At 42.6% G+C, this 22,280-nt stretch overlaps 1 protein-coding gene across 2 annotated transcripts in view; it reads right to left on the bottom strand.

Annotated features, from left to right (window-relative positions):
• Positions 1-22,280, bottom strand: part of LOC125904788 (ephrin type-A receptor 7-like) — a 214,877-nt gene that overhangs the window by 69,163 nt on the left and 123,434 nt on the right. For both annotated transcript variants that reach the window (XM_049602421.1, XM_049602422.1), the window contains exons 4-5: positions 9,856-10,011; positions 977-1,306 (exon numbers count right to left, since the gene is read on the bottom strand). In XM_049602421.1, the coding sequence (XP_049458378.1) occupies positions 977-1,306; positions 9,856-10,011 (486 nt within the window). The remainder of the gene's footprint in view (positions 1-976; positions 1,307-9,855; positions 10,012-22,280) is intronic.

The following is a 22,280-nucleotide window of genomic DNA, read 5'->3' as shown; positions in this document are numbered from 1 at the left end:
GGTCCCTAGATTACATTCACCGAGTTTCATGCAGATCGCTCAAACTTCCTAGGAAGAGATCAATTTTAAGTGTTTTTCAAAAAATTCAAAATGGCGGAAAATCTATATAACCGGAAGTTATGGGTTCTAAATTTGTTCCTCATGAGGAGAGGCATCTCTGTGCAAAGTTTCATGTCTCTACGACATACGGGGCATGAGATATGCCCATTCAAAGTGTGCAATTTCAATCGGTTGCTATAGCGCCCCTCTTTGGCCAATTGATGTAATTTTGCTTCATTCCCATCCTCCCATGATCCTCTACCACTATGCCAAATTTCACATGGATTGACCAAGTCAGTCAGGTGAAAAACGTGGAACAGACACACCAAAGACAGAGTTTTCGTCATTATATAGTAAGATTAATGTGTTTTTTTGAAAGAGGTCAAAGGTGCTATTTCCCATAGCTAAGTCAATATATTTTTTGTGTGAAGCTAGTTTTTAGACTGCCTTGTAGCAGAAAGATCATAGGCAGTTGTTACATCCAGAATCAGACCCAGTTTTGAAGATAATCTCTTACAGCCCGGTTTTAAACGTTAGCACAAGCTATAGCAAAACAGCACAGATATGGTATCTTAACCTTCCGGGAAAAAAAAAAAAAAAGCTAAATCAGTCAAATCAGCAAGATCCTCATGGACTTCCCTAAAATACAGCCTATGGCAAGATATTCAAATTGACACGTGGTGCAAGCTGATCAAAAATTCATTTTCAGCTGAGACATCCAAGTGTGCTGGTTTGTCTCATTTGAGTCAATTTGCTTCATCTTCTTTTTGTAAATGTAGTGTGACCTCATTCTTGCTCAGCTGTTGTTTGTTTCCTGACTGTGCAGACTTGCAGTGTTATTTAAAATGTAATATGTCCTTTTCCTCGTACCCGCTCTCATGTATGTGAATTTGTGTAATGTGTGTGGCTATTTTTAAAAGGTCAAACCAGGACTGACCGGGCAGGCTCGTAGACACGTTGACCTGGGTGTAGAACCTCTTGTTGGGCAGCAACTCCGACACTCCGTTCAAGGCTTCGACGGTGAACGTGTAGTTGGTGTTGGGGAGGAGATTGACCACGGTCACCGTTCTTTCCGTCAGGCCGACCTGCTGAGGCACAAAGCCGACGCTCGCCCCGCACGGCTCGCACTGCCTCAGGACGCACCTCCGACACCCTACGCTGTAAGTCAGATCCACCCTGCCTCCTGTGTCAGATGGTGCGGCCCACTCCAAGATCAGCGTGGACTGCTTCAGGGTGTAGACCAAGTCTCTAGGTGGGGAAGGGGGCCCTGGAGAGACAGGAGTAAGAAAATTGCATTTTGGTTTATTGTTAGAAGCCCTGGAGAATATATTAGTCTTTTCTGAGAACAAAGACAGACACAGAAATAGAGAGAGAGAGAGAACTAAAGAATGTGTGTTCCCATTTTTGTAAACATCAATACTTAATCAAACACATCCTTGCTTCTGCGATGGTTATGCAGCAATTGAAATTGACAAAAGGATGTTACACTTTGTCTAATCATGTCATTACAAGCCATTCTTTACTCTAATGTTGCACTCAAAGACTACTTCCTGTTACCCAGTAATTATCATCCCTTTAACTGTAAGTGTGAGCATTTCTGGAAAAGAGGCTCGTATAAATGTTGGTTTCAAGAGACTGCTCAAACATGGTGTTGCTGAAAGCTTGACATTTCTCACATTAATGATGGACTCATCGGATGCATTGGATATTAAGGTGTGATGCTCCGTTTGCACATTACGCTACGATAATCCTTCTTATCCAGGATTTGGTTATCCAGGATTTGGTGATCCTTCTTATCCAGGATTTGCTGATAAGAAACAATTGAGTTGATGAGAACCATTTGACCCTAATGGAAACAGGGCATTTAAAAATGTGGGGTGGTTGCTGGGTTACATGGGTACAAGTGGCACTACTTTTGTTTTGGCAGTGGGAGTCAGAAAAAACATTTATTGGATTGGGATGGAGGAGGGATTATTGATGATGCAGACAGACGGGAAAGGCACTCGGGAATGTGTTTCAGTCAGAAGTGACATTACCTTTTGTCTGAACATGTGCGGGCTCGAGCATGGATAACAAATTTGTCCATTATGTGCTGATGTCAACAGTGCTGCATGGAACAAATCCCCCACTTACTATCAGTAAATAAAGGTGCGCCGCCATGGAGAAGGCTTTTAACTCTCCTGGAACATCAACCCGATTTGATATGAGGGTTGTGATGTGCCAGAAGCATCACGAGAGTCTAAACTGCCTACTATACGGCTGTGTATGTCAAAATGTGTGGTGGGACGCTTGAGAAAAAAAATGAGACAATTATAGTGCCTCTCTGGATTATATTTGAGCTGTCACAAGCAATGAAATCATCCGTCTTTGGATCACTGTCTGATGCACAGGGCTTTTTATGAAATGTAAAACCTCAAGTGTTTTAAGATCAACCACCACATGTGATACAAAAGCTAAAATATACAGTGCAGTATTTAAAAGCTGAGTGTGTAGGATTTAGGGGGATTATTGGCAGAGATGGAATATACCATATCGAATATGTTTCTTTAGTGTATAATCACCTGAAAATGAACACTAAAGAAATTCCAACCTGGAGAAGTTTCAGCTCCTCACAGCTAGATGTGACGAACCCTAAATCCTACACACTGCTCCTTTAAAGGGCTGTAACATGTCACACTGGAGGACTGTATCTCATCACGAAGTCAGTGTCCTGAATGACCTGCGCCTTTTCCTGCAGGTCCCTGCACACTCAGGCTGAACAGAGCGAAGGTCCATTAAAGGCCATGAATTTTATATGTGTCCCTGTATGTGTGTGCATGTGCTGTGTAATGAATAAGTGAAGGTGCGCTGCTCTGTGCGTGCTGTCAAACACGTCACATACCACAGCTGCGTCCCGCTCCCAGACACACGTGGCGCACAGAGTTACATAAGCCCAGAGAGCATTCGGAGTGTGAACACACACGTACACACACATTTGATGCAGACACAGCTGGGCCTTTTATTTCTCCTCTCTCTCTGCTATAGTGCGTTCTCGGCCTTGTGCTGCCTCTTTCTCTTGAAGTTTCCCTTTTTTTCTCGCATCATCTTCAAATCTGAGTTATTAAAGCCTGACCTCCCCGACTCTCTTGCCCCCTCTCTTTCTCATCTTTTGCCTCCTTTCACTCTCCATCTGTCTCTGTCTTCCATCTCCTTTTCCCCCTGTCCATCCAAATGAGTCTGTGACTCCCTCTCTGCTGCTGCTCCAACATACTGCATCATGGCAAATCAGAACTTGCTCTTGATGTGGTGTTTACAACAGGGTTTCAGTGGTATGAGATTTTCACGGTGCGATGAGGGGGACAACACTTAATATTAATGAATCCTAAAACCATTTTTTAGTAAGTATGTGTGAAAAATCGAGGAGGGTCGATCTGCGGCATGGGGCGTAACTGTTACGGCACAAGAATGCCTCATTGGGCGGTTTTGCAAAGCATGCTGGGTATGACAAATCAATGACAAAATCTGACAGGCTTGCAGTTTGTAGATACCCAAACATACATGGTATGATAAACATCGATATTAATACCATGGCATAGTGTGAATCTAATGTTGTATTCATGAAGATTTTCGTGCATGCCTCCACTGAATCAGGAATCCAAAAATGATGAAAATTATTGAGGAATTGGAGTGAAAGGAGTCCGCCTTTAAAAACAACAAAACTTTCTCAATACATCCATTCACTAACTTGCACAGCTTGTGCAGTATAATCCAAGTCTCATTTCATATCCCAGTTGTATACCTATATATGCAGGACTTCCTGAACAGGCAGCCCTTTCCAACGATGCGCTCTTAAAGACAGATTCTAGTGACAGAAACAATAATTTTACCTCACTTAACGCAGGAGTTGTTGTGTACCACTGCCTCAATCAGTTAGGTTGTATTTTTAGCCCCTTTTACACTGCCAGGTTTTCAGTGAATGTTGGGCCGTTTTGCCGGCAAGCTGCGAGCGTTTAGACACACAGAGCCAGACTGGCGAGTTGATCCGAGGTGCCCAATTTTCCGCCGCGTAGGGTAGACATATTGGTGGAACCTTTTTGGTTTAAAAAGAGCGAGGCGGCCTTCTGCAACGGGAGGGGCTGTTGAAGACTTGTGGGAGGAGCTGTTGATGACACTGCACGTGCGACCCACTGGTGGTGGACTAACAGGAAACAGCTGATAGCAGGAATGAGCATGGGCGAAATGCAAACCACCACTGTAAAGATGAGCAACTGGGGAGACAAGGAATTGTGCGGCTTCGGTGCCCTCGCAAACGAAGAGGCCATTAACCGTCAGACGACAGGAACGGTGAAGGACGGGCCGACTTATGAGAGAATCGCCGAAGGACTGACCAGCAGCGGCTTCCCTCAGAGTACGTCACTTTCTATGTCACATGCTGAGCTACACGTTTTGTTACTTGCTCACTCCCTCCATTTCGCCGAAAAAGGCGCATTCTGTATAAACAAAAGTAGGCAGGCGGCATTTTGCTGCACTCCCTGATTTTGTTTTTATACTGCCAATGCTGAACGAAGGCCGATTGGGCTTTCCTGCAAAATTGCACAATTCCTATTTAAAAAGGGCTGATATGTGACTTTGGTGTTTTAAAGAGTTGTTCAGATTCAGCCCTTTCACTTCAATATATCAAGAATTTTCTCCATATTTGGATTCTTTGTTCACTGGAGGCATGCAAGAAAAACAAAGTCTTCTTCTTGAATCCAACATAGCACTGGGTGAGTAATTGCAAATGACCACTTAGGGGGTGAAGTATTCCTTTACGATGTATTGAAGCAAATCCAAACCTGCTCTTGATGTTTTTTTAGACTAATGCCATTAAGGCCTATGAAAAGTCTGCATTTATGTATTTCTATAAATCAGTAGTTAAAACTGTTGTGCTACAACTCCATCCTTCCTCCTGGAAGCCATCGGCTCCCACTGTTTTCAGAAATCCATTTGCAGAGACGCGCATTGCCAAACATTATGCATTACTTTAAAATATTTTCTTTCTTTGTAGTCGTAACAGTTATTATGCTACAATGATTACCATTGCAGTCCTGTCAGCAGTAGCTCCACTCTGCCAAAACTGACTACATAGAAATATTTGTGTCCCCAGTGAAACATTTCCTTTAACTGTTTCCAAAGTTTTACTGAGTCTTCACTGCCACTAGGAATATTCAATAATGCGCTGTAATGGATGATTTGTAAATAGTCGTCACTAACGATGGTAATTAGTCATAGCGCAAAGTATTACAAGATGGCTCTCGTTTGAAAAAATGTAGCTAAGTTCTATCACCTGTTTTGAAAGGATTTTTCATACAATAAAGCATTTGTTATTTCAAAGAGAGAGCTGTCGTGACCGCAGCAGGCTATAGGTACTTCAAAGGCATTAATGGCAGAGGGAGAAGGATAAAGTTACACTGGTATTATTCCTTAATTGCTGAGATAATAAGGTGCATTTATCAAATATCATACATCTGGAGAAATCTCCCTTTTTCTCTTATTATTCTTACAACTCCAGATTTATCAGGCTTTCTCTTTCTCCATTTGCACCATGTGGTGGATTAGCCAAATCTGGGGATGATCATAATTACCAAATCAATAGTGTAATTAATGTGGTCATTAGGCTGCTATAAATGTTATCACACTGGGATCAGAGAGCTCCGCGATCAATATTGTAATTACACCCCTCCATCACCGTTACCATAAAAGCTATATGACCACACACTCACACATACACATGTACACACAAGCGAATGTGAATGTATACAAACACAGACCTTGTGACCCAACTGTTTTACCGCCCTGAGTGCTCACAGGATACAGAGCCCATTATTCCTCCATCTAATTACTAAGCTATATCAATGGGCTGCTCCCCCACGCAGGAATCGATAGGGCTACCCTGTATGGTCTTTGTCTTACTGGCCTTGTGGTGCATCTTTATTGGAGAAGAATTCAGTATGTGAGAAGGGGCGAGAAAAGGTAAGAGGTGACGGATGAACGGATAATGCGCGGACATTGGGGATGAGATCATAGAGTTTGCCGCTTGAGGATAGAAGCATGAGATTTTAGTTTGACACAGGGAAGAATAATGGGGTGATAACGCACATGGATGAAAGGATGAAGAGGAAGGAAAATGTGACGAGGCAGTTGGTGGAAAGAAGAGCGATGAGTGGCCGAGTTACGACGACAAAGAGAGAGGGAAAGGAGGGACACGTGTGTTTAGGGGTCAAAAAGGAAAAGTGGCCGGGGGGTAGAAAAAGATGGGGAGGTCCGGTGAAGGGTTGGGTAATGGATGTATAGCAGGAAATGGATCTGTAATGTCAGGATAAAAAGTGGAGGAATATGGAAAATGTCCAAGGTTAAGCAAAAAGATGGAGAAAATGGGGCGACAGGCTTTTTGGACGAATAAATAATGTGGGCCTAATGTTAGGAGAGATGGCAGGAGGGATGAAGGATGGGTGAGTGATAAAAGGGATAAAGGTTAAGAGGCAGAGAAAATTGCTGCAGTGGATGGATACATAATGTGTGTATACTATTAGATGAAATAGAAGGGGGTGTAGCTAGAGGTCACGAGGGGGGGAAGAACTAAAAACTAAAATAACATGTATGATCAATGATGATCATACATGTTATGATGTTTTCTCTATGGAAGATTAACTCAAATAATTGTCAAACAAGGACTGGATTCATCTGATGTCCTTAACCTCTACTACATCTTAAACATAATTCAAAATAAAGCCTTACTTTTTAAGTCTATCTCAAACAAGACAGCAAATGTTCAGTGTTTACTGACGCTATCAGTGGAAAAATAAGAAAAAGTGACATGTGTTTGAGTGCGCACATTCTTTGAGCTTTTAGCTGTTAAAAACTCTTTGACCATCTTGCAACTTTATAATCAGCAGAGCAACACAAGGCATGAATCCTTTCCCTTGCTCCAGGGATGATTAAAGGAAACATCTGACGTGTTTTCGGATGGATTTTTCTACATGAAAGGAATGCGATATTAGAGGAGGGGTGTGAGGTGAAGGAGAGGTGAAGGTTGGGTGAGATGAGACATGGAAATAGGGTGATGAGGAGGAGATGGGGATGGGAGAATGAGGATAGATGGCGAGACAGAGACTGGAGAGGTGGGTGCAGGTCAGACAAAGAGATGATAAGATGGAAAAAAGGGGGAGGTGGATGAAAGGATGCAGGGTGAAGGACGGGTAAGAGTGGTCTTTAAGGATAAAGAGGCAAGGGCAGACATATGAAAGGCTGATGATTAGCTCAAAAACATAAAAATTGCTCTCTTGAGCTAACCAAAAGGCAAGGAATCTCTGCCTATCTGTCCTTGACATATCTTCAGACTGGTTCATCTGATCTCCTTCACACTTGGCGGGTGTATTGCTGAGGACCCAAGGAGGTGCATTGTCTAAGTTGGTGCCATTTGGACACACAAAACGTTCAATATTAATAAACTTGAATAAGTAAATGAATCTCACCACGTGTATTTCACCATGTTTCTTAATGGCTGCGACTTGGGTTGTGTTCTTCGCCATGGTAAATAATAAAACTAGTAACAATACCATCCACAAAACACACCCACTAATAAAATCTACGCTCGATTTTAGAGCCACACTCATGCGGACTGAGTTGGATGTCTTTACCTTCATCCCATGTGTAAGCTTGCCATAATGTTACTAACTTATGAAACTAATAGCGTTCCCATTGGCAATATATCTTTGCTAATTTAATCAATTATCTACTTAATTGCTGTGGTTATGTCAAAGCAAGCAACTAATATGCTTATTTAAAGAGTATTTCACACGTTTCTGACCATGAGTGGCTGTGACAGAGTGTGTTTCAAGGGCAGATTCAGTAATTTGGGGATGTTGCTTTACTTTCACCCTTTGGGAGCGATCACACTGAGAAGAAACGCCAGAAACGCGATGCCAGTAAAACCATTGTTTTCCTATGATACCGCGCGTCTGACCGGCATTCAAGCGTCTTTTTAGACAGGCGTTTTTTCCGGCGTCTTTTTAGACGCACGTTTTTGTAGACGTGTGTAGACGCTGAGAAGTTAAAATATTTTCAACTTTATGAGCGTCAGACGCCAGTAGCACCATTCGTCATTGTCGTCATTGGCCCAGGCAGCCAATCAAATCCTCCTTTCTGTTTTGTTGTGTCAGTTAACGTTACGGCAGTTTGGTCAGTTACGGCATTTTACGGCAGTTACCAGCGACAGACAACACAATGCAATCCGAAGACGAGAAATTTATCCTGACAATATTTGATTTTTAAGAATTATACAACACACGCACACCTCAGTACTTGAACAAACGCAGGAGGAGACATGCATGGAGCTGTGCGAGCAGCGCAACGAATTTGTCTGGTGAGTACAATGTAATTGATGACGATGATATCGTCGTAGCAGCTAGTTAACTTTCAGACAATGGGATATGTGAGAGGGCTGGTGACCTTATTTCGTAGTTCACAGTTTTTGTGCTGCATTTTTATGTATGAAAAGTGCCATATAAACAAAGTTGGATTTGATTTGATAGCTCGTGATAGTTTCATGTAAGCTACTGTCTCTACTGTCTTTGAGGGAAACACTATATTCAAGGGGAGCCATAGGGAAATGACAGGAGGTGTGTGTGTGTGTGTGTGTGTGTGTGTGTGTGTGTGTGTGTGTTGCGCACGCACCCCCGCTCCACAGGCGCTCTTTACTGTTTTTTTTTTTTGTCTAGTGCGCATTGAATAAGCGCTTCCAGCGTTTCAAGTGTCTTTGAAGCGTCCGCGTCTCTAGCGTCTCATTTCTGTGTGATCGCCCCCTTTCTCTAACTTTTTTTCTGAATTAAAACTTCGAATTTTTTTAATTTAATTTAATGTTTTGAATTTATATACTTTATTAATCCCCCTGAGGGGAAATTCAATTTTTTCACTCTTTTTGTCATTAACACACAGGTCAGAAAGACACACACATGCACAAACAGGACCTATACATGCACAAAGTCGAGAGATGTCAGAGTGAGGGGACTGCCTTGGTCAGGTGCCCCGAGCGGTTGGGGGATTCAGTGCCCAGGAGGTGAACTGGCACCTCTCCAGCCACTAGTCCACGCTCCATATTTGGTCCGGACGGGGACTCGAACAGGCGACCCTCCGGTTTCCAACCCAAGTCCCTATGGCCTGAGCTACTGCCGCCCCTTAATAATCATTGTAAAACTAATAAAACCACACTTGAACAGTAAATGTCTTACATTCAGATTTTACTTAGAGTGAAAGAAAGGCAATTTCAGCACAATCTACTTTAATTTAATTAATAATAATGCATCATATTTTAATTGTTATATTTTGTAAGTAAAGTCTGAATGTGCAACGTAACCAGTTTATGTCAGGTAACTGAAGTAGTACAATGCTTTCCTCTGAAGTAGAACTAAAAGATCACAGTAACTAGTATACCCTTTAGTTGCAAGGTTTTAAAGTGCTTTGTGAGGCTTTTTGTAACTAAGTTCGGGGTACAAGGACTTAGAGTAGCAACAAAATTCAGTGTTTTTCATAGCTAAAAATCATGATAACTCCAAAGCTGTTAGGGCCAAGACCCACTGAAGCATGGTTTTAAGTGTGAAGCTGTTTTTATGAGCGGCTTTCGGGAAAGCTGCAAGCAGCAACAACACAGGTCAAACTTTGGCCCGTTATGATTAGGCATGTTTTGAGCAGGCACAGCACTGGTGCAAAGATAAAAGGACATAGTGCACAAGTGACACTGTGTGATAGTCACTGGTAAAGGGAAAAGGTGCAGTTTATAAAGATCTCTTATCATATTACTTGTGCATGGTGCTGAGGGTGTGTCCAGCGGGGTTCTGAAGTGGTCCTCCTCACACACACACACCACCGATCCCTCCTCCTCTGCGACACTGTTGGCTGGGCAGGGAAAACACTCCTGCTGCCTGGAGGACATCTTGTAGGAGCCACGGGGACACGCTGGAGAAGAACACACAGAAATATACTACATGAGCAATTTGATACAACAAGTCCTACTTCCTTTGTCTTAACAAGAGAAATCCCACTGAAAGTCCTTTTTTGTACACAGGGGATGAATACATAAATCACACATGGTGCAAAAAACATTTAGAAGCATTAGATAGCAGAGAGGTCAATAAAAAACTTCAGCTCTGTAGAAAAATATTTAAAGTTTTTTTTATATAACTTTTGCACTTTCACTTCTTTGCAAAGAAGCTCCAGCACTCCACTAAGCACAGCAGCTTTTGAAAGCCAAAGGAAAAAAAAAAGCTCTAATCTCTCTTTCAATTTATGAGAGAGCAAATTAGGAATGAATGCAGAGAAAAACAAAAAGGAAGTGGATCCAGAGGGAAGTACAGATGAGATAAAAGATATGATTAGGAGAGAAAAGTAGAGGAGACTTTGGCTAAATCCATCTGACAAACACAATTCTCACATTACGTGTGATCAGTGGCCTTGGCAAATGGCATCAAAGGCTGCCACCGGATTGAACCAGCTAAGCAAACGAAAACAAGCCGAGGCAATGTGCCGGCACGCAACTGCAAAACCCCAAACTTAATTTTGTTGTTGTCTTCCACATTTCAAACTTTATCTGCTAGTTTTCTTGTCACACATCTCCCTGTACAGTCAGTGATACCCGACAACTCCACATGAGAGAGAGAGACTATGAAAGGTGAGAATGTGGGCGAGGGTGATAAACACTCATGACCTTACATGTGCAGCACGCAAGAATACAAACCATGTAACAGAAGCTTATCAATGCATGTGTGACAATGGGCGGTGCGTAAACAGGCACTCACAAACACTCAGAGAATAAAACAGGTTATTTTACACTCTCCCTGTATGCAGTTTCATTTTCCACTTGCCGTGCCTTTGTAGCAGGTGATAATGGGTGTGAAATCAGGCAGCCAGCTACCGCTCAATGCTCTGCTCCCCTCTCTTCTGAGACTGTATACTAAACAGCGGGTCTACATTAACAGCTCTGGGACGCTCGCTCCCTCTTTTCCTTTCTCTCCTCTGCGCTCTCTCTATTCTCCTAATACATCTGGCTCTCTTATTCCTTTCCCACTCTTCATGGTTTTCTTTTCTTCTCTGTTTTGTATTCTCCCTTTCTCCCCTCCTCGTCTCTCTTGTCTTATTCCCTCAGTATAACCCTCTCTCTCCCTTCTCCAATTAAAAACACATTACCTCCAACAGGCTTCGGTTTCCATGCATTAACTCCCACAGTTTGAGTGGTAAGAAGGGAAAGCTGACGTTGAAATGACTGAGCAAGTTGTTACCATTGCATTATTCAGCTATGGCTTCTGTTAGGTATTTTCTGATGGTGAACGATGGACTTTTAGCCTCACTGATCACAAGTGCCTGCCACTCAACACTAAGACTACGTTAGCCAGTGTGCAGTTAGCGTCGGGCTGGGTGATATCTTGGCACTGAAATACTGTAGCGTTGATTATCATCGCTTTCACAAAATATTTATTTAATCGGATTTTTTATAAATAATCATCAGTCATGTGGATATACAACCAGTTCTCATTCCCAGGTTGTCAAATATTGACACTTTGTCGTGCTCCTCACGTCTGGGCCACACTGCTTGTGTGAGCAGTGCATGTGCGTTGTGGAACCTCGTTTTTTTATTTTATTCTGGCGCTTGTGTAAACAGATTAGATGTCCACGCTGCCCACATGAGCAGTGCTGCTCAGGTGCAGCTCAGCAGCGGAACATTAGAGAATAGCAATCTCACCTAAAAATAAACACAATAATGGTCCTTTGATAACTGTATTGACGTCATTATTGAATGTGTGTGTTATTGTATTGACCTCTTGGTACAGTTTCAATATCTATATCTGTCACAGGCATGAAAAAGTATAATCTTTTTAAATCAAGCCCTCTGTTCCCATTTCAAAATAAAAGCCCTCTGACAATGTGTCTGTCGACAGAATCCCTTTACGTGTAAACACAAGACTTGTTATTGTGAAAGATTGTCATGATCGTGTTGTTGCCATGGCTTGCACATCTCCTTATACGAGCAAAGTACCAGCTTTTATTTATGGAAATACAGTAGTCACAGCAGCAGGCAGCTCTGCAGCAGCAATGCTGCCTGTGTGAACACCACTCGCATGTGAACCGCAGCAGTTCAGCTAGGGAGCTGTTAAGCACTGCCCACATAGGCAGTGTGGCCCAGGTGTCAGCAGAGGCCACCCTTTAGCGTGTCTATGTGACGCAGAGCTGAAACACATTGTAACATTGCAGTTAATGTTGTCAGACTATTGTGGTTAGGTTTAGGCAACAAAACTACTTGGCAAAAATAATGTTTTGGGTTGAAATAAGTATGTTTGTTACATAATGTAGTGTGACATAACTATGTCATGTGTGATGTCAGTGTGCAACGACTCTATGGAAATTGTGTAACAATATTTTAAACAACACTGACATTTAGTTGGATGTAGGTACGTAAGTGACCTAATGTTTTGTTAACACAACACTGACTTTTGATTTCACACAAAAGGCGAACTGTCTCGAATGGTGTCCTGGATGAAAATCTTGCATGGTTTTACCCATCCACCTTCCCTCCCCCAGATGTGGACTTTCTCACTCTTTTTATGACATCAGTCCCTCCCATGGATGGATTGACATATCTTCAAAACCTTTGCATAAAGGCTGCATTGATATGCATGCATAGTATCGATATCACATGCTGAGGGGTGTGACAGTGTGGCAGTACTTTAAGCCCCAGGAATGAGAACTTGCTGGGAAGTGGCTAAAGGCAAACAATGAAACAGCTAGAACACTTACTGTAATGCAGCCTTTAAAACCAGGAAATGAAACTAACGATATTACAAGATTCAAAATCTAAGACAATATCAAATTTAATATCATGATATTAATTTAATATGTATGTATAGTGCCAAGCCTGTTAGCCCAGTTAGTGTATTATAAAAAGAATAGTAGTTGTTACTGAAAATGCATGCTGTTTCCCTAAAGACTTCGCTGATTAAATAAATGAGAACACACAATGAAGGGCCTTTGTGTAACAAAATAATAGATGAGCAAAAACCACAAAATCAATAATTTTTCTGTGTGAGGACACCTCAGAGAGCAATCTCACTATTGGACACTTACCAAAAACATCTAGAAGACTGTTTAATGAAGTCAGGACAAATAATTAAAGCAATTAAGAAGATTTATTCAAGGTTGTCCCAGCTGATTCTCATATATCAGTGAGCTGGCCAACTAAGTTAAATAAATTATTAGCCAATGTTAGCATAGCAATGTAAGTCACCAGACCTACCTGAATAGTGTGACAGAATTAGAGGTACAAGCAGAGATTTAGAGGTCTAACCAGGCTAAACAGAAAGTGAAGTTTTGTGGAGAAAGACACCAGAGCACCTGTCACTCCTCTGGCACTGTGTCAATTACGCAGAGAGGAGACGACAGGCCAGTCTAGGTGCACACAGCAGGTGCAGAGACACACACACAAAGCTGCTGTCCCAAAATGCTTTTGGCTTATGGACGTTCACCAAGGAACAAGCACAATAATGAAGGGGGCCTGTGTTATCCCACCTCTTTTACTCAGCCACTTTTACAAAACACACACACACACGCACAAAAGGCCTGCCATCACACATCGATTAGCAGGCCTCGTCAGCCTCTCCTGGCTCAGACCAGAGTGAGCGTGCACGCGAGTGTGTCTTTGCGCCTGTGTACATGTGTGTATGCCTGCGAGTTGCGTATCCGCGGCTGTAAGAACCTTGTAATCGACTTTCTAATGTCTGTCATTACACAGAGAAAAGCCTCTCGCTTTCAGCTCACAGCACAGCGAAGCATGGGGACATAACAGAAACACACACACACCCTGTCAAGCGGCAGTGGAGTAGACTCTCTTTGTTCCTGCCCGTGCTGCCACTATCCTTCCCTCGCCACGCCAAGGACATCAAGCGTGAATAGCACCCGGATCAAGGCAAAATTATGCATAGATCTATGAGAACAGAAATGGGTTTTGCATTTTCTACCTATCATGCTTAAAAGCAGGCTAGCCACATGTGCGGCTGGCTGCAATTCTGACTTATCTCTTCAATTCAGCGTGGATACACATTTAGCCGGCCCACCTTGGAAACGTGCGTCTAATGATAGGGGTGTATCAAGACAATATGTGCAGCTCAGATAACAAAAGGAGCTGGCTTTGCGCGCTGCCCATCATTTTCCACAGCAAGGGATCATTCGAAGGCACGCCAGCAGCCAATGCCAGCAAAGGTCACGTCAGTCAAAAATGGGCCAGCAGCCACCTGCCAATGGGAGAACGTGGAATCCCTTAAATGCATCCAACAGTGAAGAAAAGATGATTCTTGTAAGGAAGACCACTCAAATCATTAGAGGACATGTTTTTTTTTATCCTGTCTTTGCCTTTTCATTGCCAAGGTATACAAGTTAAACTGGAAATGAGAGCGTCAGGGAGGGAAAGGGAGAGGGGGTTGTTAGAGAAATAGAGAGACAGAAGGAGAGATCTGCCAGGACAGCTGGCAAACCAACTGATCAATTTGTCCTATGCGCCAACAGGGAGCCTCGATTAAACGGAACACGGCAGCACATGTACACACAGACACACATATACAGACATATTTCTTCAAGGTGTAATAATATAGATATGCAGCATCTTGCCAAGTCCTATAGGAAGGGGGTCTGGGAGGTTGGGGAGGGGGATGAGGCAGGAGACCAACTGGTGTTAGTTAGTCAAGAACAGACAGACAGATGGTGCGTCAGAGACAGAAAGACGGCGGGCCACATACTGTACAAAGAAGGGACATTAAACAGGGAGGGAGAATGGACTCCTTCAGCTTGACAGATAGACAGAGGCGGAAAACAGATAAGCACAGACGTGTAACGCATGCAGATGAGGAGCAATGAAAGAAGCAGTGACAGCGAGTGAGACTAAGGTCATCTATAGTGGGAATATATGCAACTGCAGCATTATTCAGTGTGTATACTTGCTGAGAGCCTGTGGGTGGTAGGACAAAGAGAGAAATGTGAAGCTCAGCATCGCTCTAATCAGATAAATAAAGTAAAATATTCAGGATCAAAATTACACTTTGAGATGTGTCAACAGTTTGATCGTCTGATGAATGAAAACTAAAAAGGCCAAAGAATCCACATTTCAATGCGCCCGCTAATTACTTTAATAGACTTTTGTATTTGTGGGAGGAATCAATTTACAGTTTGCCCTTCTTTTTTATTTTCCCTTCCTTTTCTTTTCTCTAACCTTAAATATGCCCATTAATAAATCATGAAGCACTTAATACAATAATGTGAGCGATGAATTGTTTCTTGGCCTCCCTGACAGCTCACATTAATTAATATTAATAACACTAAAAGAGGTTTGCTTTAGACATTTGCACACATACAAATCTTAACCTCCACTGAGATGCACATTCACTGCAAAATCGACACAAATATGCAGGCAAAACCGAAAAACTGACTTTGCACAGACGAAAACACACAGATACCAAATGACACCGTCATTGGTTTCTGGCTGCGGTTTTACTCTGCACTGGTTTGACACTTTTCATTTTTATTAATTTTCTTTTTGCAGAGGTTTACCAGGCATGGGAGGATAAAAAAGGGGGGGGGGAAGAGGTAAAGGCATGAAGGAGAGATACAAAGGAGACAGGATGTGATCCCAGCAGGTGGAAATCAATAATTCAGAGAGCTTTAATTCAGATCAGTGCCCTCTGTGTGGCTGATGCTGATTCTGATGCTAATTCTTTCAGCTGGTAGGCAGCTTTAACATCCGCAAAATGAATTCTCATTACCATCAAACTGTTTTGAAGGTCTCTTTTACACACAAACACACACACGCACGCACACGCACACACACACACACACACACACACACACACAAACGTAATAAACTTCGGGTCAGACAGGTAGGCGGGTTAGAGAGAAATGACTGACTGTATGTTGGTAGTGTTTCAGGTTGGGTCAAATTATACAATTGTGAAATGATGAGGTCATGGTGCCCAGATGAGTCTGACTGAATTGGACCAGCTACAACTGGACTGAACTGGAGTGAACTCATCCACTCCAAAAACCAAGTACTTACTAAAGATATTAATTCTAGCCCAAATGTAGAGTAGACTTAAAATATCCTAGAGCTTAGGGAAATGGGCTTGGAGGGTTGCCAGTGTGAATCCCCAGACTTGCAGTAGAAGTGTGAACAATGAATGGAAAAAGCTCTCTTTCCCCAAAACCAACTACTAAAGCACCTGGGTCAAGGCACATATACTGTCCCCCTCTATTGATCAAGCCAATTGCCCTGGCAAAAAGTAGCAGAATGTGTGTGTTAGATGTAATAACTGACTTCTGATCTCTGAAAAGCTTTAAGACCACAGAAATAGAATGAGAGTAGATTGGAAACTGAACTGTTTGCTGTGGTCTCCGAAGACAAATCTGATTTTTGTTAGTTGTTATGGTGACAACTCACGGCAGTGGGGACACAAAATGTGCCACACTCACTATTTTCACACACTAATCAATAAAATTTGATGATCTACCAATAGAAATGTAAGGCCAATCATGTATTCCCCTCTAGCAGCAAGGCAACAGAGATAACACACAACATATGTCTCTCCATGCTTTATACTACCTCCCTCCTTGTTTTGTCGTTACTGTAAAAACCTCACCTCATCTTCTGGGCCCGATGGCAATCACCTGACAGACTCATAATGTGTAATTCCACTTTTTGCCACTATGAATACTGGCTTCAAACCCTGGTGCACTTCTTGGGAGCCCAGATGGAAGGGAGGGGTGGCGGATGGGTCAATGAAACACAGGACTTTGACCGTAGAGACGTTGTTCGTGTCCCATGTGACGCCAAAAGTCAACTTTATGTGATTAATGCAACATTAAGGAAGTTATTTACCTTACGTCACGTTACATATAACCCTAAACCAGTGACACATTTACCTATTTTAACCAAAACCATGACCTTTTTCTCTAAACCTAACGAGGTAGTTGTGTTGCCTAAACCGAACCATGACCGTTTCACAATGTTAAAAATGTGTTACAGTGTGTTTCATCACAGAGGCAGCATCTCATAAAGACACCAAAGAGTGACAACCTGGCAATAAGAATGGGTTGGACTGTCTGTACAATTACTTACTACCAATTTCAAAGCATTAATTATTACATTGAAACTGCAATTTTTTTCTCAATGACATCTTCCAGGCTCCACTGCTAACAGTGCGTCATCAGGCTTTGGTTTTCTAATGCCCTAGGCTGACACAAAGTGACTGATGAGAAAAGGCAATTTTGTGACACTTTCCATGGTCTGCTATTTGGAGACAACAATTTTCTCTCACGCTACATGCAGTGTCATAACCTGTCTGTGCCTCTAGCGGCTTTGAAGATATGACCAAGCCCTGAATTACAGCAGAAATCCCTGTTATCAGCTCAAAGTAAAGACCTCATTCAAGTCTACCCACTGACTGGCTGCTGCCTCACAGTGTAATCGGGGAGAAAGCTCTGAGCCATGCCATTCAGGTCAACGCTTTGCTTTATCATTTTATTCTCTGTTCTGCCCTGGTTACCACAGACTGACATCACACACAGAACACAGGAGGATAACTAGTGAACAATGCCGCCAGAGGTATTAATGTCAGCGGTGCCAGAGACAAGTCTAATTCTGCCAACGAAGAGTGTAGCACGTATGCACAGCAACAGATGTGCACACACACTCACAAAAGCACACAATTACACACTCTTGTGCGAATGTAAACAGCGGCAGATTCATTCACTGGCTTTGTCACACAGGCATGGACTTAGACACACAACATTTAACAATACCAGAGTGGTTACATCACAAAACGGACACAACAAAGAGCTGCTGTGTTACATCACAGCACCGAAGTGCCAGTTCTGTACTGTTTGTATCACACAGAAGGTGCAGAAAGGAACAGACAAGCAGCAACCCAGACAGACAAACACAAATGCACCTGAACCAGGAGAGGATCAAACACAAATGTACTCACACTCAGCCAGACATATAGACATACAACAAATAAATCCAGACACAAAAACAGGTAAACAACTGAGGACAGAGGAGATCAAAATACAGCACAACACATCATTAGGGTTGCAGGTATTTGGTCATAAAGCACAGTGTTGGGCAAATTTGAATTTTGACCTAATGATGACACTAGAGAAAAAGTCAGGGGGTCACCCAGAAGATCAAAATTGATCCTGAGTGGAATAATAATGTCCGAACCAAATGCCATTGCAATCCATCCAATAGTTGCATCGAGAGTTTTAAATGTCAAAACCTCAAATGTCAACCTCATGGCGGCGCTAGAAGAAAAGACAGGGGACCACCAGAGTCAGGAGGATTCATCCTCTGGGGAGCATGAATATCTACAAGGTTTGACGGCCATTTATCCAATAATTGTTGAGATATTTTTTGCTGCTGATGCCGGTCTTTCTATTACACCCTTTCGGAGATGCTGTATTTGGGATGTATTGTATGTAGTGCACATCATATGCCACCAGAGGTCAGCCTTACTGGTGGAACAGGCAGCTGCTGAGCTAGTAGACATGGCGATCTATCTATCTATCTATCTATACATGTTTACAGACAGATGGGTGGAGGATGCATGCATATCTGTATTTTATGAACACACGCACGCACTCACTAGACTGTGCCGCCCATTGCACAAGATGCAACATACACAAGTAAATACACACTGATGTCAATCACTGACTGTTGACAGAGCCTCTTTCTTCTTCTTTTCCTATGTTTTTGCTGTTCTCTCTAATATCCGTGTCACTCTGGCGTTTACCTTTCTCCCATCTCATCTTCTCAAATAGCTCTTGACTGCTATCAGCTCTGCTCCCTGCCAAATGCTACCCACTCTCCCCTGTGTGCCTCCCTGCCCTCCCTCTATCATGTTTGCTCTGTCCCAGCCTCCCTCCCTTTTAGTCTATTATCCGCCATCCCTACTTTTGCTCCGGCTATCTTTTTTTTTTGTTTTTTGCCAGATTTATCAGAGGCCGTGGAACAAAAGCCTGAGAGGGAACAATTTCAGGATATTATCGCCTCCCCCTATCCCCTACCCATCTCACAGACACACTGTTCATTTACATTTCAGGTATTTAGCAGTGTTCTTATTCATGGTGAGCTGCATAAGCTCACATATGGGCACTGTATTGAGGCAGACATTTAAGAAACAGATATGGTCATGTGTAGGCACCTCTCGGGTTAAGTGTAAAAATATGTTGCTTTGTAAGCTGGGTGAACTGCCGCTTTGATTTAATCTTTGCCTCACTCGAACATCATCAACTAAAGCTCATGCTCCACATCTTAACCGTGACGTCTCAGATTAGGCCTCGAGTTCTACACCCTGATCAGCAACTCTGGCATGGAGTTTCTCAGCCTCATTGAGACACTGGCCAAAGAAGGCTGTGTCACTGGCTGTGTCCAAAATCACTGTCTGGTTCAGTTATTCACTAAAGACATTTGTGAATGGCTTGTGTTGTGGCAGATGATTCACACAGAATTCAGACTCTCAAATAAAATAGCAGATGGTAAATACAATCACTAAAAGATAAATAAAGTGATTTCAGACAGAAGCACTGACCCTGGCTAGAGGCAGTCATTGACTTAAAGCAGAACTTGCCCAACTTTATCAAAACAGCTGTTTTGACCAATGATAATAACAATACAAAACAATCTCTCTAGAGCCACAAGCATATTAAGCCTTATAATGAAGGTAGCACAGCCTAGTGAGTCTAACTTAGCCCATCAACATAACTAATGGGTCTAAATTCATAAATATGTTATACCAAAAGGTGGTTACTCTGTAGTAGGGATGGGCAAAGGATCAAAATTCATTATTCGATCATCAAAAAAATTAACGACCAATTATCGATTAACTGATAAGCGAGTATTTCAAAAGAGAGAAAACAGTACAGTGCAAACTGTCGCCGCAAGAGAGCACAGCTGCCCCAATTTTGAGCTTCAACCCTCCAGGCCAAAGAGGAAGAACGGCGCGCATGCACAGTCCACCCCTGGGTGTTTACAACCGTTGTCAGCCAGGGGTTACAGGCTTCAGTTTTCAGCGAAACCGCCGTCTTTCAATGGCGTAGTGTTTTCAGAGGCCTCAAGGGAAGCTGCCGAGGCTTTGGAGAGCGATGAGAGCCTCTGTCTGTTTATGATTTTTTGCCTGGCATAGGTCCGGAGGGGGGTCTTGTAGGCACAGCGGCTCGCCAGGCCTGTAGCACTGTGGGGGAAACACTGCAACTGTTGAGCAAAATTATTTGTGATCGATCAAAACCCTTAACAATCAATCATTGAAAATCGAAAATTGGTGCCCATCCCTACTCTGCAGCGGGCTATTTTTGATTATTTTGTGACTTGAACTTTGCAGTGTTGGTGCTGTAAGCAAACAAATCTGTCCATGCAGTAATAAATTCTCTATTGTCCTCAAAAATTTTAACTTTTTTTTGACACAGTATCCATAGCCAGCCTAGCTAGAGAGACTGAAGACAAGCCCTGCTATTGAGATTTGGAAAAAAATTAGAGGAAAAGGCGCCAGGCCGTAGACGTATATTTTAGTTGCCAAAACATTAAAACTTCTTTTAAATTCTCTGTATAGGCTACGCATTTTTACATTTTGAGAATAAGAAATAACTATCATTCATTTACATAAGATTTTTTTATTTTATTTTTATATTTTTTTTTTTACTGGAGAGGTGCTAAATAGCTGCATGCAGCTCCAGAGCAGCAGGTTGACTACCCCTGGCTTATTACTAACCCCGTGTTATGCTGACTTTGTGAAAAAGTCTTTTTTTTCTTGCATGCCTCCACAGCGAAGGAAGGGTCCAAAAACGGAGAAAATTTTTGATGAATTGGAGTAAATGGGGGTTGCATTTAACAACAGCAAAACTTTATCATTTGTTTATAAACTCTCACACAATTCTAGCAGTATAATCCCAGTCCCATGCTCAGTACTTCCCAAACAAGTGAATTTTTACTAAAACCTTACTATTTAAAATACAGTCTCACATATGGACAAGTAGCATACCTGGGCGAGGGCTTGTGATCGAACTCTGGTCAGTGGTCAAATGCCCAGGCGCACCACTGGTATGCAGAAGCGATTTAAAGTAGTAGGGCTTTAGTGAAAATGCATGTGTTTGGGAAGTACTGAGCATACAGCTAGACTTAGATTATACTGCATGAGTGGTGTGAGAGTGTGTAAATGGATGGCCCCCTTCACTTCAAAACATGACTCATTTTCTCCATTTTTGGATTCTCTGTTTACTGTGGAGGCATGCAAGACGAATATATTTTTATTCAATATTTCAACATTACATGGAGTGAGTAACTAATATACAAAGGGTCATTCTGAGGGTGAAGTATTCCTTTAATATAATGTGATAAAAGTTATCTGGTTTTGTGACGTTCCTGCTGCCTCGTTGTCAGGGGTGCATACCATATAATCACGATGCCCCTGCTCTGACTCTGGCTCGAGGCCCTTGCTGCATCGCCTGCCCCACACTCTCTCTTATCATGCTTTCTGACTGTCTCTGTCACGTACTAAATACTAAACAGCGTTTTCATCAGCTTAGGCTTCAAGCCTCACAGTCTAACTTTGACATTATCAAACCTCATCTAAATCATGAGACCCTGACTGTGGGATTGGCAACCTTGTCCAGTGGTTACTGTGTTAGAGCGTGTGCTGTTTTTGTTTCCCCACGTGTGTGATTGATGGATTCCATTTAGCTCAACCACACAGGCATTTATTTATGTTCGTGTTGATCCTAGTCACGTGGCGCCGGCATACAAGCACACGTGTGTGGAAAAAGCAAACAGACACATTTAGGTTGCAGGCGGCTGCCAGCGCACAGCACACACAGGATGTCTCAAAATGCTAATGTGCATATACAGACACAAAACACCCTGTAGACTACAAAGCAGCATTGCTGTCTAAGAATCCAAAATCAAATCCAAAGTGGACTGACAGGAAATGACTCGTCTGACTGAAGGACACAGAAGAAGAACAAATGAAAAGAGATTTGGGAGAAAGGGGGACAGTAAGACACCGTAAAAACAAAATGCAGTGCTTATCGGTCAAGCCTGGTGGCCTGCAGGGTCTGAGCCTTCACGTCCCACTGATACCCATTATCATCATCACCACCACCATCACATCCAGATGGACAGTCGCACAGTCCCACTCCTTACTGCA

This window comes from Epinephelus fuscoguttatus, linkage group LG17 (genome assembly GCF_011397635.1).
Source record: "Epinephelus fuscoguttatus linkage group LG17, E.fuscoguttatus.final_Chr_v1".
Classification (NCBI taxonomy): Eukaryota; Metazoa; Chordata; class Actinopteri; order Perciformes; family Serranidae; genus Epinephelus; species Epinephelus fuscoguttatus.
Note: the sequence above shows the minus strand (reverse complement) of the source record. Positions and strands in the feature narration are given on the sequence as shown.